The sequence below is a fragment of the Mobula hypostoma genome, chromosome 19 (genome assembly GCF_963921235.1).
Source record: "Mobula hypostoma chromosome 19, sMobHyp1.1, whole genome shotgun sequence".
In the NCBI taxonomy this organism is placed as follows: Eukaryota; Metazoa; Chordata; class Chondrichthyes; order Myliobatiformes; family Myliobatidae; genus Mobula; species Mobula hypostoma.
In genome coordinates, this window is record NC_086115.1 from 12,451,050 (window position 1) to 12,469,772 (window position 18,723).

Consider the following 18,723-nt stretch of genomic DNA (forward strand, 5'->3'; position numbering starts at 1 on the left):
CGAAGAGGAGAAGGCAGAAGAATGGGATTGGGGTGGAATAAATCAGCCATGGTGGAATAGCAGAGCAGACTCGATGGACTAAATGGCCCAATTCTGCTCCTGTGTCTGGTCTTACAGCTGGAAAAAACGTAAGTAAGACTGCCTAACAGCTGAACACAGGTGCTGTAATTTGTCACTCCAAAGAACTGGTGGTGCCTCACTTGGTATCTTGTTCACACTTTTGAACACTTGTATGCTTTCCATATGCATGAATTTAGCAGGTTCTTATATTTTTAATCAAAAGTCACTGAAAGCAGTGAGACATCAAATGGAGTTTTAATTTTTTTTAGCTTTGAAAATTAGAAGTAAAATTGGATAACAAATGGATGGTGTGACCTATATGTTACTGCAGGAGCTAATCAAAATGGTTCCTAATTGACTGAGCAAGGAATTTGGATGATCAGTAGATGACTGTGAATGTGGTGAAAAATGCAACCCTTGCACTTATGCTAAATGCCCCTCACATGCCAATGTCATTGACATAGAACAGTACAACACAGTGCAGGCCCTTTGACACAATGTTGTGGCGACCTTTTAATCCACTCTGAGATCAATCAAATCCTTCCCTCCCATGTAGCCCTCCATTTTCTATCAGCTATATGTCTATCTATGTCTTTTAAATAACTCTAATGTATATGCCTCTACCACCACCCTGGCCGTGCTTTTCACACACCTACCTCCCTGTGCAAAGAACCTCTGACATCCCCCCCTCCCTACACTTTCCTTAAATCATATTAGTTCTGCCCTCTTGTATTAACTATTTCCACCCTTGGCAAAAGGTGCTGGCTGTCTACTTCTTTCAATGCCTCTATCAAGTCACCTTGTCCTCTTACGTTTAAAGACAGAAGCCCTAGCTTGCTTAACCTTTCCTCATAAGGCATATTCATTAATCCAGGCAGTAAATGTTCTGAATAATATTTTTTTTAATTGTGGACTAGACTCTACAGATATAATCATGCTTCTGAACAGCTGTGGTTCCTGATTTTGAGCCATTGATCTGAAAGTCCAAAAGGCTTGGGTTGTAGTAGGCAGATTGAAAGAGTACCTGCTGAAAACAGCACTATTCAAATTTCTCATCTTGTTGGGAAAAATTAGTACTGGAGGTAATAAAGGACAGCTTATTAAAGCCAAAAAAAAGACAACCTACAGTTGCAAGAAAAAGTTTGAGCCCTTTGCAATCATCTGGTTTTCTGCATTAGTTACTCATAAAATGTCTGCTCTTCATCTAAGTCACAATAATAGACAAACACAATCTGCATAAATTAATAACACAAACAATTGTACTTTTCATGTCTTTATTGAACACAATGTTTAATCATGCACTGCACAGGCTGGGAAAAGTATCTGAACACTCATGTGGCAGTGTGTTTGTGCCTTTGAGCAAGGCACTTAATCACACATTGCTCTAGTCTGTGCGAGGAGTGGTGCCCCACATAGACTTCCAATCTGCGCCTTGTAAGGCATGAAAATGCCCGACGCAGGCCTCTCATGGTCTGAGTCGACGTTCCTTCCCTCCCCCATATTTAATAACTGGTAGAACCTCCTTTAGCAGCATTTACCCCTACCAAATGTTTCTTGTAGCTGTTGATCAGACTTGCACAGTGGTGAGGAGGAATTTTAGAACATTCCTCCATTCAAAACTGTTTCAGTTCATCAATATTTCTGAGATACCTTGCATGAGCAGCCCTCTTCAGGCCGTGCCACAGCATCTCAATTGGGTTAAGGTCTGGACTCTGACTTGGCCATTTCAAAACAGAATATTTTTTTCTATTTAAACCATTCTGTTGATTTACTCTTGTGTTTCAGATCATTGTCTTGTTGCATCATCCAACTTCTATTAAGCTTCAGCTGACGGACTGCTATGACGTTCTCCTATAAAATGTCTTGATACAATTTTGAACTCATTGTTCGCTCAACGATTGCAAGCTGACCAGGCCCTGAGGCAACAAAGCAACCCCAAACCATGATGCTCATTCCACCATGCTTCACAGTTGGGATGAGGTTTTGGCATTGGTGTGCAGTGTCCTTCTTCCTTCAAACATAGCGGTGTACATTTTTGCCAAAAAGTTCACTTTTTGTCTCATTTGTCCACAAAACATTGTTCCAGAAGTGTCGTGGAACACCCAGGTGTTTTTTGTTTTTGTTTTTGGAAACTTGAGACATGCAGCAATGTTTTTTTTGGAGAGCAGTGGTTTCCTCTGTGGTGTCCTTCCAAGAACACCATTCTTGTTCAGTGTTTTTCTTATAATGGACCCAAGATCAAAGACTTTAGCAAGTTCCAGAGATCTCTGCAGGTCTTTTGCTGTTATCCTTGGGTTCTTTTTCACATTGTGCTCTTGGTGCAATCTTTACAGGGCGCCCACTCCTAGGGAGAGTAGCAACAGTAATGAATTTCCTCCATTTGTAGACATTTACTGTGGACTGATGAACACTCAGGCCTTTAGAAATGTTTTGTAGCCTTTTCCAGCTTCATGCATCTCTATAATTCTTCTTCTCAGGTCCTCCGAAAGTTGTTTTATTGAGGCCTGGTGCACATGAACAGCACTTTCTTGAGAAGAGCAGGCTTTGTCAGCAACCTGACTTTGTCCTTTTTTTAGAGCAGGGCACCTCTACAACTCACACATCCAATCTCATCTCGTTGATTGGAATACCTGACTCCAAATAGCTTTTGTAGAAGGCATTACCCCAGAGGGTCACATACATTTTGAACCTAGACTGTGATTGTTTAAATGGTATCCTCAGTATTGCTGAGAAGAAGTACAATTGTTTGTGTGTTGTTAGTTTAGGCAGAATGTGTTTATTTATTATTGTGACTTAGATGAAGATCAGACTACACTTATGAGTAATTAACACAGAAAAAAGGTAATTGCAAAGTGTTTACAAACTTTTTCTTGCAACTGTAAATACTAGAAGTCTGAAAAAATGCTTGAAATGGGTTAGGCAGTATCTATAGAGAGAAAAGCTCCTGATGTTAATTCTCCATTGATGCAGCCTGCCCTTCGGCACACAGCCAGTGTCTTCTGGGCCCTCAGGCAAAGTAAGGTTGAAGACTGCCTCCTGAAGTTGATTGTGTAAAGAACTCAAGCATAGGAACACTTAAATACAAGAGATTCAGCTGATGCTGGAAATCCAGAGCAATACACACAAAGTGCCGGAAGAACTCCACAGGTCATGCAGCACCTGTAGAGATGTATAAACTGTTGATGTTTTGGGCTGAAATCCTTCATCAGTACTAATAGAAGCATACTTGTGATTAATCTCTTGTGTTGTTTCCAATCTGACATTGTTTTCTCTTCTCTCTCCATCCCAATCCCAAGATTTTAAATCTCACGCAGGCTCTGAAGGATGGGAAGTCACCCCTGTTGCTCATTCACATCCCACCCGTCATTGTTGAAACAACGCGAAGCCACCATCGTAGCAGTGACTTGTATACACAAAGCTTCCAGAGCAGAAAACCTTTTTTTACGTGGTGGTAGCATGGCCGAATATAGGGAGAGAAACCCTGTTACATGCACTGATTGACGGTCCCGATAATTCGCATCTCCTCTGCTCTTTGCTGATGAGGACTCAGTGGACTCACTTCACGTGTGGAGAGCGAGAGAGGTCAGCTTTGTCTGTTGTCCTATGTATGACCATTGCACAAGATGCCACTACATCTCTAAGGAATGGTGAATGAAGGGGATTCTTCTGGGCAATTTGCACTTAATTCAAGCACCCTTCCCTGAAATTATCCATTGTTCCTCAATTCCTCTGATGGCTCAGATGCTTGGATACCACTGGACTCTGTAATGCTGCTTCTGTTGAGCTAATTTATGATGTTTTGGGCACAGAATTCTGTTGGTCTGTCTTATCTCTGCCCTTTTCACTGAGCCCCAAAACTGAAAGTTTTTTCTGCACTAAAATGATATTGGTTCAAATTGCAACCTAGTGCACTTCATGATGAAATAGGTTCAAGCTAGAGCTGGAATAATCTGCAATCATGGTCCATCCCATTCCACTTTGCAGTGTATTTCTGCTTTTACAGAGGAAAGTGCATGTAGGATAAAGGAGAGCTGCGGATACAAGAAGTGATCATGCTGTACTTGTGAAGAAAATCTGTCATCAACCTCTGTTCAGCTGGCGTGTGGGAAGGTAGCTGCACAATCACTTAATCTCTCCACCCGCTTGCAACAATCTGAATCCCAGCCAGGTTAAAATGTTTCTCAGTGCTGGGTTTGGAACCCTTTGGCCTTAAATCTACAGCATGAGTTAGCGGTTCTATAGATAAAAATTGCACCCATGGCACCCTCCTCTTGCCCTCTTCCCCGACCTTCTATTTTATTACATTGTACATGTCCTATCAGGGGAAGGGATGTGCATGTAAAATGGTATTCAGTCTACATAGTTTGATTGTGATCAAGGAGTAATCTAACTGTAATCAGAAGCTAATATAGCATGTATATATTATACATATATATATAAAAGCCAAAATAATGGTTAATGCAAAAACTTTGCACAAGGGTCCTGTAACTGCCCACTGTTTCTAGTGCACCACCTCTTGGCTTTAGTGGTTTTTATCTTGCTGTGACTGAAGTATGCTCAGCAGATTCCTATTCAGGTGGCAAATATTCCTCTTTGCCAATCTTTCTGCCTAACAGGATGCTTTTTTCTTTTGCTTTTCCAAACTTCAGTTTACTTTTTGGAGCACTGATGCCAGAGCAAGAGGAGGCGATTCAGATCTTTTAAATTGTCAGCTCTTTGGGTGCCCAGGTGCTGGATTGTGGAGATCAGTGTCCTTTTCTTCATTTTCCCTCTCTCCCTGCCTTCTAGTTGGGTAGGAGGTGAGGGGGGTGGAGTAGATGGGATTGCCAGATATTGAGCAGAGGGGATGTCGACTGTATTTGAAGAGAAGTGATGTTCTATTTAGGTAATCTGATGGTCTCTTTGTTTAAGTAATCTGTTCCTCTTGCTTGGTCAGCTTCCTCATCCCTCTGCTTGTCACAGACAGCAAGGTTTAAAGACTCTAATATTCTGTGTCATTGTAACCATGAAATGATCACTGCACAAGAGGAGATAATGACCTTGATATTTTTTAAATGGTTAACGTGAGAAACAAGCTGCTTGGGCATTGTTTGAATTATGGACACATCCTTGTAGCTAGACTCTTTTCTGGTTTGATTGAAAAACTGGCTTACCTGTATCCAATATATTTAAACAACAATTGAAATGGTGCCCATACCCTACATTCCTCTTGTGGTGAACCAGAAGTACTCCGATTCCAGGGAGGCATATTTACCTTGTTGCCCTTAACATCACCCATTCCTGACTTGGAGAGGGAGTATGAGGGAAAGAAATGGTATCTGTGATAGCCTTTGTCAGATTCAGGATTGAGACATACATATTAAAGCTGCTGCGGTCTATACAGTTATTTCAGGAGTTGCAACTGGTCTGGAATGTATGCTTCCCTCGTCCAGTGATTATTAACACTCAATCCCGCATCATTACAGAACCCACTCCCTAATTATTATTGAGAAAGGATGGGGCCAGGTATGTGATGTACTTTCTAAATTTGCATTGATAGTGAACTTCAGTCGAGGTTGAAGGCAGGTAGTCAACATTTGAAAGCTTTTCTGTTTTTTGAAATGTTTTGTCAGCCACGTTTAAAGAAATATTCTATTAAAGTGAGGCAGTCACGAAAGTTGTAGGGCAAACTATACACTCCTTTTCCATTGTCATTGGCTACTTTAAATATTAGGGCTGCATTGATGTAGCAATTACGTTACCTCCTTATTGTAGGGCCTAGTGTGTTGCTCAGTGAGAATATGTAGTATACCTTTCACTCAGAGTAGACCTAATTAACGTGGGAACACAAGTCGTCTTTGCATATTACCCAATCCTTTTTGTCTTTGTCAGTGAAAAACGAACCTCCTTTAATTTGATGTGGCCACATGAATACTTTAAGGAAGAAAAACTATGCAATAGATGAGTGGGATTTTCATAATGTACCAGCTTTTTTTGTCGGTGATACAAGCTTTTCCATCCCATCTCTCCCAGCCTTTCCACATTAAAGGTGAAAGGGAATGTGGGTGTTCATTTTTTTTTTTGTTTATCAAAGGAGGCTGTTGGAGATGGGAGAACCAAAACCGGTGCAGTTAGTGATTTGGACCATCTGCTCTGAAATTTAATTTAGTAAAATTGAAGAAGTGAATGGTTTATTCCTGGTTGCCCCTAACTGAAAACATACTTGGAATTGGGAGAGGCAGTGGAGAGTTCTGGTTATTAAGTCACAACTGTTGATTTGGCCATAGCCTGGTATCTTACCCTGGTTTTCAGTAGTGTCATTTTGAATTTAGTCAAGTAGTCTGAGTCTCTGTCATGCTGTATGTCAAGATTTTATTTTAGTTTATAAATCTTTAAACGGTAACATATGTCCTGTCTGACTTGTTTAGCTTCAAATTTTCAATGTTTTGGCCAAGTTGTCTGTCCATTTACTGGGTGATCTTGTTTTACACTCTGGCTGAGTTAGCAACAAAACTTCACTAAAGAATTTCTAAAAATTTCCTTGTACAACCACTTAATGTGAACAAAGTATGCAGTGATATGTTTTATTTTCATGAACTCTAGACAGATTTTCAGGCAACACAGGACTCAAAGAGTGTCTTAGTTGCAAATGACTGGGTATTATGTATATTCTGGTCACTAATGTTTGAGCAGTAATCTGCTCAAAATGGACTAGCTAGCTATTGAGGGGTGGGATTCTGTGTCTAGCACCTTGCAAAATAAGTGAACACATTGGGTGATAGTGAAGAAAGATGAGGTGAAGTGCACGGTTTTTTGCTTCACTCCTGGGCTGATATTTGAAACATTGTTGGAATAAATCTTCAAAGTACATTACACAATTTTGAATCTAGTAGGCATTACTTTAAAGCGTTATAGTGAAGATGACGAATTTAAATTAGTCAGCATTCTTTTAAGAATTAAACTTCATCTGATCATTTTGTGACTCTCTCTCCCAGTGAGATGGAGAATATGCATAATCTAGAACACTGATAATGGATGGTCACACGCATACTCAGTCTGGTTTAACTTTCCTTGGGTGTTTAAGCCTAACACACATTTGGTCTGTCTTTTAAATTATTGCTTGGGTTTAATACTTGCCAATCTCTGGAGTAACTTTTAGTAATTCTGTATGGAAATCCTATGTGAGCAAGTCTTTAATGGGTGCATGTGTTAATGGTGGAGATGACTGAATACAGTAAAACTGCATTCTAGTCCAGTTAGGACTGATTTTAAAATGATTACCCCATGGGTCTTTTTGCTTGCATTAGCTGAATTCGCAGCCTTATTGAACCTTTGTGGGGTGAGGATAGAGAATGGAAAATAAAGTTAGGAAATCTTTGAGTGATTTTAGTTTTAATTTTGTAATGGGACATTGAACTTATAATATAACCATGGCTGATCTAATGGGAGAGATGTCCTGGTGTGTACATTTCCTTTTTCCCATCACAGCCATTTTCCTGGAAGGTATATGTACTTAAACTTCAGTCTTGTACCCTTCAGAGAAAAATAGATTGTCAATTTAGTGATTTTAGATGCAGGGTGGCGCTTAGATAGAATTCTTGTGGTTACCACTCTACAGAGATAGGAGCAAAATGTAATGGGAAGTACCTCAAGCTGTGCAACTTGAAGTCTCATTAGTTCTGTGTAACTTCTGATGCCCTTCCCTCCCTCTTAATGTCCCCCTTTTCATAATGTGCAGCTTGTTTCAAAGAGTATATCGTACTGATCCTCACTACAGCTGACCATGTTTTGGAGCAATCATTTCTGCCGATATTTACGTTCCTTTCCTCTTCCCCAGGTGTCTCTCACCTCTCCCAGTAGAATGTGCTTAAAATCTGTGTTTTCAAGCAAAAAAAACTTCTCTTTAAAGTGGCAGATTTTATGATGTACCAATTCCCCCCACCCCAAAAAAAAACAGCTTTAAATCTCTCTACAAATCTTCGTGTGACTCATTTGGGACAACACCCACAGATTCTTGTCCTTTACATTTAAGAGGGAGGTATCCATTTTTATCCCTTTAACTGTGTCTAAATATTATATGCATTTGATTTATCAGTCCTCAATATGTATATTCATTACTTTTGGATGAATACAGTTCTTATCTCTGCCACCTTCCACATCCTCCTTTCTGCATTCTAAGTGGAGTACACTGAAAATGGTTGTTTGAATACTTATCCATGTGGATTAACCCTCTAAAAGTCCCATGCATTTTCTGGTCTCACCACATGCTCTCTTATGCAAAATAGTTTGGGGTGGGCAATCAGCTGTTGATGTGTCTTCCCAAATAAGTAGCCACTTTGCTTAATGATCCAGCATTTGGTTAGTCACATGTTTCTGTTAGTATATTAATCAAAAGCTACATGTACACTGTTTTGTTCCACCTTACCCTTGTCTTCTCAGATGCAGATTTGAACCTGTTCCAGGATGGCTTGTATTTTGCTCTAGTCCTAAATGTGTGCTGCAGTTTCACAGCTTGTAGAACTTTATGACCCCTTATTATCAGGTTCTTGCCCTCTGATAGAGATATGGATGTGAGAGCTTGATTCTCCAATTCCTAATATTTGTTGAGGGTAAATTGTGCCCCCTGATATGGGGGGGGGGTTGGGGTAGGTGCTTAGTGATTTCAATCCTGTCATTGTTATCTCCCATGGCAACCATCAAGAACTCCACGGTCAAAATGAATCTGGAGTCAGATCCATCAGAATACTTTGCCATTTTGTAAAACCGGTGCGTTTCCATTTCAACAGCTTTTGATTTGTTTGTTTCCTTTTGCATATAAAGGTTCTGGTGATGGTAAATGTAAGAATTGGAACAATTCTCTTCATTTAATTTGTTGTCTGGCTCCTTTCCAATATTTTGCTCACTTAGCCAGCTAACACACAATTTGCAATTTCACCGGTGCCTATTTTAATGAGATTTCTTTCAGGTTTGCAGACGAATATATTTAAAATTACCTTGGAGAATTTTTTTGCAGGTTAGATTTTATTTGAGTCATTCTATATATAGTGTTGGAATGCAGTTAAATATGAATCCTGCTGCAGATAATAGTTGTGCCATTTGGGGAATGAAGTGTATTTTTATCCTGCTTGGATGCAAACTTCTGTAGAAAATTCCTTTAACCACCTAACGATCTCACAAGCTATCTGTTAACTATTATGCAAGTCTCTGAACGCAGTCTTCAATTGTCCATTATGTGGGTGGGGGGGGGGATCTATGATAGAGGTACTGCTCTAGTATTCATTATGCCTTAAGATATGGAATTTATTTTTTTAAAAGATTATTTAAACTGCATTATCTAAAGTATATGTGTGGCACTATGGTGTGTACCTGCTGAAAGGGGTGGTCTGCTGTGAATGGGGCTCTCGAGATGACTACTAATACCATCAGTGTATAACTGCTTCTCCTTATCAATCCACTCAATAGGCCATTCTTAATTTCTGCACTTCCTTCGGAAGTTCAGGAAAGGAGCTAGAACTTTGTCTTAAATAGGTAGGTTGAGGTTGTACCTCAGCTTTTTATTTCTGTACCCATCGTTTAATGAAGAGATTTTGAAATTGATACCTATCCAACGTGCTTAGATTGTTGGCTCCCTTTCCAATCAGTCTTGCTTATCTCTCCTGTCAGGGAGCTTAAGTTACTTGTGAGTGGCATCATGACAGTTTAAAAGCTGCTTTCAGCACCAGTGGAGTGGAAAGACAAAATTTTCACTATGTTTCAAGTTGCCAGCAGGGGTTGCCAAGTGTGGTGTAACACTATTCGACTGTATCGGACCATTACTTATCAGAGAAACCGTTAATGATTAATACTCTGCCAGTTTAAACTGCTTTAATTTTTTTGCTTGATACTGAATCTGTAATGTATTGTTCTGATAAAGCACTGTATACTCTAATCTATTTAAATATATAAAACAAGAACCAAATAATCATTTTCTGCAAGTATAAATCTGCCAAACTACTGTTTAGCATTTGATAAATTTTCTAACATGACCTGTTTCAGCGCTCTGTTTATATTATTTATAATGTTTAATGATATGATTTGGGGTGATTGAGGGGGAAAATATGGGACCCAGTCCAGAGTGGTTAGATAAGCACGTGGATGAAAGAAAAATGAAGGGCTGTGTAGGAAGAAAGGGTTAGATTGAGTAGGTTTAAAGGTCAGCACAACATCATGAGCTGAAGGGCTGTATTGTGCTATGTTCTATGGTTTTTGAGCCCATTGTTGGGGTGATGGCCTTGCTCCATCACACCAGAGCCCTTGACAAGATTGGAGCCAATCCTGGGCAAACCATGATCAATTATCACCTTGAGATAGAGAGGCTTGTGTGTTCCTGAGATATCAGGAGCGATGCCATCTGCAGTTTAGTCATCTGATGCATAGCTCTGGTAGGGAGAAAGGTGGAGGTTCCAGACAAAGAGTGATCAAACCGAGACTTTAACAGTGGAGCTGGTGGAAGATGATGGCACATCACAATGTGGTATAGGCAGAGGAGGGCTGCAGCAGCGAAGGGTCCCCTGTCATCTCGCATTCTATGCCACTGAACCCTGACCCCGACCCCGATATGTCAAGGACTATGTAGTGGCTGACCGTGCATCAGCCTCCCAATGTTAAAGTCATACATGGGCATTCTTCACTAGGGCACCAATAGACAACCTCTTAGGAGCACATCTTACTCAACTCAAATGATCACACTACTCCTGCTTAATTGTTGTTAACCTCAAACACTGCCAATCTTAGATTCTTGTCCAGAAGTGCAGGATATGTTAGCAGATCCTGAAGTATTGCACAGCTCTGAGGAACAAATGACTGATCCTTTCCCGTTAGCTCTTACTTATTCCTACCAGATTTGTGTCGACAGCAGATCTGGACACATTGTGCTTGGTTTTCTCTAAACTATTGATCCCATCTCAGCAAGTTCTAGACCCCCATCACTATGGGTGAGGGAGAAATGCTCTATCTCTCTTACTTACTCTGTCAGCCTCCCTTGTCCCCATAATTGTATACATACTAATTAAATGGCTCCTTTGCTTCAACTTCATCCTTTCCAATTTTTGTTCAAAATTGCAAATTTTCCTGTTCTGGCAACATCCTTATAAACCTCATCTGCATCCTCCCAACTTCCCTGTAATGTCCTGACTAGAACTATTAGTAGTAATTGTGTATAGTGAATAGTAGTACTTGGTTAGCATGGATGAGTTGGGCTGCAGGACCGGTTTCCATGCTGAATAATAGACTACTCAAGCTCTATTCAGTCCTCTCATAGACGTTGCTTGTCATGGTTTGTTCTGTGCCTTGACAAATATAAACAGAACATCTATATGCCCTATTTAACCACCACTTTGACCTGTACTACCACTAAGGATTAGTGGAAGCAGATCCCAATATTCTTTTTCTTCACTTTTCAATCCCAGGAGTGGTGGTAGAAGGAAATATAGAGAGGTCATTTAAGAAACTCTTTAAAAAGACATGGATGATTGAAAATGGAGGTCTATGTGGGAGGGAAGGTTTAGGTTGATGTTAAGAGTAGGTTAAAAGGTTGGCACAACATCGTGGGCTGAAGGGCCTGTACTGTGCTGTAATGTTTGGTTCCATGATATTTATTGTGTATTACCCCAGGTTTTTTAAAGATTGTTTCATTTGCCATTTTTATGCCCAGCAGAGTAGACCAGCTACACTTTCTTGCAGTATAAAGTTTAAAAATATATGCCACAGTAACCACACAGCCAAGTTTATATCACTGCGAATTAATCTAACATTTCTCTTTTACTTCGAAGTCATATTGTACTGAACTCTGTACAATATATAATTGAAATAATCTCAGAGTTACTAAAGCTGCAGAGCTAACTTTGGATCCAATTTGATGCTTTCCCATGATTCCAGCGGGCTGTTACTTTGACCAGTCTCTAATTTTGGAACTTGTCAAATATTCTGCTGATGTCCATGTGGGCCATGTCAAACACACTGCCATCATGAATTATTGTTGCCTCAAAGAAAAACAAAACCCATTACAAATCGATTGCTGCTCTAAACGCCAGTGGCGTAACAGGCAGTAACTAACTAACTTATAAATCCATGATTAATTGCTGCCCTTCTAAATGAAGATTTATCCCATCCATACCAACATAGATACAAATGCAAAGAAGGTTATTTTTCAATAGGAGCTTGAGGAGATTTGGTGTGTCACCAAAGACTAACATATTTCTATTAATGTACCATTGAGAGCATTCTAACTAATTGCATCACAGTCTGGTATTGAGGTGCCATTTATTAGGATTGGAAGAAGCTGCGGAGAATTGTAAACACAGCCGGCACTAGCATCACCACCATCAATGAAACCTTCAAATCAGCACTTCAAAAAGGCAGCATCCATTATTAAGGAACTCCACCACTTGGGATATGCCCTCTTCACACTGCTACCGTCAAGGAGGAGGTACAGGAGCCTGAAGGTGCACACTCAACATTGTAGAAATAGCCTCTCCTTGTCCTGATAAAGGGCTTCTGCTGGAAACATTGGCTCCTTACTCCACTCCACAGATGCTGCCTGACCTGTTGAGTTCCTCCAGCATTGTGTGTTCTCCTCCTCTGCCATCAGATTTCTGAATGGTCCATGGACACTACCTCACTATTTTGTTCTCTTTTTGCATGACTTAGTTTTTTTTTATATAAACGCAAGAAATTCTGCAGATGCTGGAAATCCAAAGCAACACTCACAAAATTCTGGAGGAGCTCAGCACATTGTGCAGCATCTATGGAAATGAATAAACAGTTGTTGTTTTGGGACAAGACAGTTCGCACTAAAACGTCAACTATTTATTTCTATTGATGTTGCTTGACTTGCTGAGTTCCTCCAGCATTTTGTGTGTGTTGCTATTTTTATATACTTATTGTAACAGTAATTTTTAAATGTATTCACTGTACTGCCACAAAACAACAAATTTCATGACATATGCCAGTAATAAATGAACAGTCTGATTGATTAGTATGGCTTCTAATAATCTGCCTAACACCAAGGCTATGCAGGCATGTGATTGATTTTCCCCTTCCTACTCCTGTTTTGAACAACTTTAGCTGTCCAAACCTCTGGTGACATTCCTGTATCCAAGGATGATCAAGAAATTGGTTGAAAACTCTCCAATTCCAGCCCTAGCCTTGCTGGGTTTTTTTTTTAACAGCCAAGGGTATATTTCATTGGAGCCCTATCATACTTGTTTTTTTAAGTATATTCATTCAGTTCAACAGTTTACTCCTGCTTGCCTAACTAACATTGGCATCAACCCGGCTGTGAAGATGGATTGCAAAATAGAACCTTGCCCACATTCTCTGCTTCCACATAAGTTACCATTTTGGTCCTTATCAGAGCCTATTCATCCATATCCTTAAAGTCTTTTTTTAATCACTCCATTTACTTTTGTAATTTTCCTTTTAATTTCACTCCTACTTGCTATTCTTCCTGGCTTTTGTCTAAGGCCTAGATGAGTTAAATATCATAATTGCTGTGGTATTTATGACACTGACGCTAAGGCTTTAGTGCACCTGTTTTAATTTATATTCTGCCTGGCATTTTAACTAAATTTAAAAACAAGACAATGCTGGAAACAAATGGAATTAACATTTCCCATCAATGCTACTTCAATAGAACTAGGAATTGTTGAGCATTTCATGAATATAGTATTTAGACATAGTTCATAAGTATTGAAGGAGTCTATAAATTGCTCCAGTCTTTATTTGTCTTCTGTCTCTTGAGTCAATTTTGTAGCATGAAACCAGGCCCTTTGGCCCTCCGAGTCCTTACTGTCCAACAAGTAGTTCCACTTTATTCTCCCTATATCCTAACGACGGGAAACTTGTGGTGATCAATTAACCCACCCACCCGCACTTCTTTGGGATGTCGGGGGAGAGGAGTGCCACACATTTATAGAGCGAATGTGATAAGTTCTCACAAACAGCACTGAAGGTCAGGCTTGAACCTGGCTCACTCCAATTGTGAGGCACTGGCTCTACCAGCTGTGTCCACTCCACTTCCTCTGGCAGCCCTCCATCATAAACCAAACTGATACTGCTTGTGGAGTTTCTTCAGATTGGATATTTTTAATCATTAATTATCCATGCCCACTTCCCCTTCTTAACTCTTCTAAAACAAGTATTATCCAACCATGACCATCTGCATCCTTTTGTGTAATGTCTTATCATGCAACTGTTAACGATGAAAGTTAATGGAGCATTCTTTTAGGCTGGCTGTGATGAACAGGCAAGAACTCCATCAAGCTGTTGTCAAGAGAAACATCTTACTCAAGTTTTGATAGAGCACCTAGTTTTCCCATTTTGAGTGTAGTGGTACACACAAAATGCTGGGGGCGGGGGTACTCAGAGGGCCAGGCAGCATCTATGGGAAAAAAAGAAGTACAGTCAACATTTCAGGCTGAAACATCAACTGTACTTTTTTCCCCATAGGTGCTGCCTGGTCTGCTGAGTCCCTCCAGCATTTTGTGTGTGTTGCTCAGTTACCATCTGATTTTTCTCTTGTTTGTGATTTGAGTGTAGTAATGGCCTTTTTGTGCCCTGCGCTCTTGTTTTTCAATGTATAAATACTACCTCAGCCAACACTGAGGTTGGGTAGCATTTACTTTAATTTTAATTGGAAATTCAGAGCGGTAACAGGCCTTTCCAGCCCAACGAGCCCATACCCCTCCCCCCCCCAAATGACACCCATGTAATCAATGAACCTACTAACTCCCATGTCTTTGGAGTGTGGGAGGAAACACCAAACTTGTAGGAACAGTTCGGGAAGGATTACCCCTCAACCATCAGGCTCTTGAACCAAAGGGAATAACTTCACTTGCCTATCATTGAAATGTTCCCACAACCCATGGGCTCACTTTCATTGATTCTTCATCTCATGTTCTCAATATGTAATATGTATTGCTTATTTATTATAATAATTATTTCTGTGTTGTATTTGCACAGTTTTGCGTTTTGCAGACTGGTTGAACACCCATGTTGGTGCGGTCTTCCGTTTATTCTGTTATGAATTTGTTGAATACACCGGCAAGAAAATGAATCTCAGGATTGCATATGGTGCCATCTATATACTTTGATAAATTTACTTTGAAATTTGAAACCTACAGGGTCAATGGGAGAATAGTACAAGCTCCTTTCAGAGAGTGGTTGGAATTGAAACTGGGTTGATGGCACTAATAGCATTACGCCTAACCATTATGCTTCTGCAATGCTACTTCAGAAGTCAATAAAATTAATCTGTTAGCCCCAATTTCTTTAAACCTTGAGCAATAATGACCCTGATAAAAGGCCGTTTATCATCATTCCATCATCATGAACTTGGCAAAAGACCATTCCATCATTACTACTGAAAGCTTTGTTTTTGATTTCAACATTGTTCTGATGATCCCAAAAGCTTCATGGTGAAAGTACAGGGTGTAACACACTTGGTGTGTAATTTCATGGTGTGCCACACGCTCAGTGAGAGAATTTTTTTAATCTATCCAGGATTTAGTGATGGAGATTTATTGACATTTTACCACAAATGCCAAATGCCAACTTTTTAATTATAAGCTATTTTAAAATAAAGACAGCTTTAGCTAATACCGTTGGCACAGAACCACATCTTCAAGCTTCCCCCCAAGTTTTGACAAAATGTCTTCATGCTGAAGTGGTGATGGTTTCTCTTTGCACAGATGTTGCCTGAACTGAGTGGTTTTCAAGCATTTTCTGATTGTTTGATTTTAATTTCAGATTCAGAATCACTTATTCATTGTACATCGACACACACAGTACTAGGTGTAGCCCACCAAGTGTCACCACACATTCTGGTGTCCACCATGCCGGCGATGTTTAGCAGAGCAACAACAACGAAATAGATATCTAGCAATATGCAGGTTTTCACATTTTGGTTCAGACTCTCTGCTCTTGGCCATGTTGTCCAAACTCGTATTTCTCTTTATCTTAAGAGTAGATTATAAGGTCAGCACAACATTGTGGGCTGAGGGACCTGCAATGTACTGTTCTGTTTTCTGTTGCGCAAGATGTTGGTGAGGCCAAATTTCGAGTATTGTGTGCAGTTTTGGTCACTCTCCGACAGGAAAGATATCAGTCAATTGGAAAGAGTGAAGAGAAGATTTTTCAAGACTGTTGCTGGAACTTGACCTGAGTTAAAGGGTTAGGAATTTACTCACTGGAGTGTAAGAGAATGAGGGGAGATATGATAGAGGTATACAAATTATGAGAGGTATAGATAAGGTAAATGCAAGCAGTCTTCTTCCACGAAGGCTAGAACTAGAAGTCATGGGTTAAGGGTGAAAGGTGAAATATTTAAGGGGAACCTGATGAGTTCCTTCACTCAGAGGGTGGTGTGAGTGTGGAACAAGCTGCCAGTGGAAGTGGTGGAGTTGGTAAAATTGCAACATTTAAGAAAAGTTTGGATAGTGATATGTTTTGTAACTCCAAAAGCGAATTGGAAAAAAAACATGGGGAGATACGTGTGTACTTAATTTCTTTTCTTTAGTGAGGCGCACACATGATGTGTTGGTGTAATGATGTATGCCATTCACGAATGTACAGTACATGTAACCCATAATGTATTATGTAAACAATGCTTAAATATATTTACAATATTACTCAAATATTACTGAAATATTGGATCCAGTACTCTCTTCCCTGCTTAATTATAAATTCCAACTCAATACAGAATACATCTCAACTCAAATATGCTCTCTAGTCATTACAGTGCCCATAAAAAGTATTCACTGCCCTTGGAAGTTTTTATTAAAAATTTTACAACGAATTGTAGTGGATTTAATTTTGCTCTTTTGACAGTGATCAACAGAGAAAGAGTTGTCTCAAAGTGAAAGCATCTCTACAAAGTGATCTACATGTTACAAATATAACACACAAAATAATTGCTTGCATAAGTATTCACCCCCTCCCCTTTTTAATATGACACACCAAATCATCACTGGTGCAGCCAATTGGTTTTAGTAGTCACATAATGAGTTAAATGGAGACCTGTGTGCAGTCAAGGTGTTTCAATTGATTGTAGTAAAAAAACACCTGTATCTGGAAGGTCCAACTGCTGGTGAGTCAGTATCCTGGCAAAAGCTACACCATGAAGACAAAAGAAAAAGCAATTCAACAAAAAGGTTATTGAAAAACACAAGTCAGGAGATGGATACAAGAAAATTTCTAAGTCACTGAATACTTGGAATACATGTAAGTCAATCATCAAGGAATGGAAGGAGTATGGCCCAGCTATAAATCTGACTAGAGCATGCCTCCCTCAAAGACTGAGTGACTGTACAAGAAGGGGACTAGTGAGGGAGGCTACCAAGAGACTTATAACATCTCTGAAAGATACAAGCTTCAGAGGCACATATAACAACAGTTGCTCAGGTGCTTCACGAGTCACAGTGGCAAAGAGAAAGCCACTGTTGAAAAAACAACATGAAATATCGGCTAGATTTTGACAGAAGGCATATGGGAGACTCTGAAATCAGCTGAAAGAAGAACATAGAGCATAGAATAGTACAGCACAGTACAGGCCCTTTGGCCACATTGTGCTGACCCTCAAATCCTGCCTCCCATATAACCCCCCACTTTAAATTACTCCATATACCTGTCCAGTAGTCTCTTAAATTTCACTAGTGTGTCTGCCTCCACCACTGACTCAGGCAGTGTATTCCACGCACCAACCACTCTCTGAGTAAAAAAAACCTTCCTCTAATATCCCCCTTGAACTTCCCATCCCTTACCTTAAAGCCAGGTCCCCTTGTATTGAGCAGTGGTGCCCTGGGGAAGAGGCACTGGCTATCCACTCTATCTATTCCTCTTAATATCTTGTGTACCGCTATCATGTCTCTCATCCTCCTTCTCTCCAAAGAGTAAAGCCCTAGCTCCCTTAATCTCTGATCATAATGCATACTCTCCAAACCAGGCAGCATCCTGGTAAATCTCCTCTGTACCCTTTCCAATGTGTCCACATCCTTCCTATAGTGAGGCGACTAGAACTGAACACAGTACTCCAAGTATGGCCTAACCAGAGTATTATAGAGCTGCATCATTACCTTGAAACTCTTAAACTCTATCCCTCGACTTATGAAAGCTAACACCCCATAAGCTTTCTTAACTACCCTATCTACCTGTGAGGCAACTTTCAGGTATCTGTGGACATGTACCCCCAGATCCCTCTGCTCCTCCACACCACCAAGTATCCTGCTATTTACTTTGTACTCTGCCTTGGAGTTTGTCCTTCCAAAGTGTACCACCTCACACTTCTCCAGGTTGAACTCCAACTGGAACTTCTCGGCCCACTTCTGCAACCTATCACTAGTCACAACCCTCCAATCTGAATGTACTCCCTACACCACGACCCTCTGCCTTCTGCAGGCAAGCCAATTCTGAATCCACCTGGCCAAACTTTCCTGGATCCCATGCCTTCTGACTTTCTGAATAAGCCTACTGTGTGGAACCTTGTCAAATGCCTTACTAAAATCCATATAGATCACATCCACTGCACTACCCTCATCTATATTCCTGGTCACCTCCTCAAAGAAATCTATTAGGCTTGTTAGACACGATCTGCCCTTCAAAAAGCCATGCTGACTGTCCCTGATCAGACCATGATTCTCTAAATGCCCA

The 18,723-nt window shown here is 40.2% G+C and overlaps 1 protein-coding gene across 1 annotated transcript in view; it reads left to right on the forward strand.

Annotated features, from left to right (window-relative positions):
• pi4k2a (phosphatidylinositol 4-kinase type 2 alpha) overlaps positions 1 to 16,831 on the forward strand; it is a 39,788-nt gene extending 22,957 nt beyond the window's left edge. Inside the window, exon 9 of the mRNA XM_063071363.1 lies at positions 3,357 to 16,831. Within this exon, the coding sequence (XP_062927433.1) occupies positions 3,357 to 3,515 (159 nt within the window). The 3' untranslated portion in view covers positions 3,516 to 16,831. The remainder of the gene's footprint in view (positions 1 to 3,356) is intronic.
• Positions 16,832 to 18,723: the final 1,892 nt, after the last annotated feature.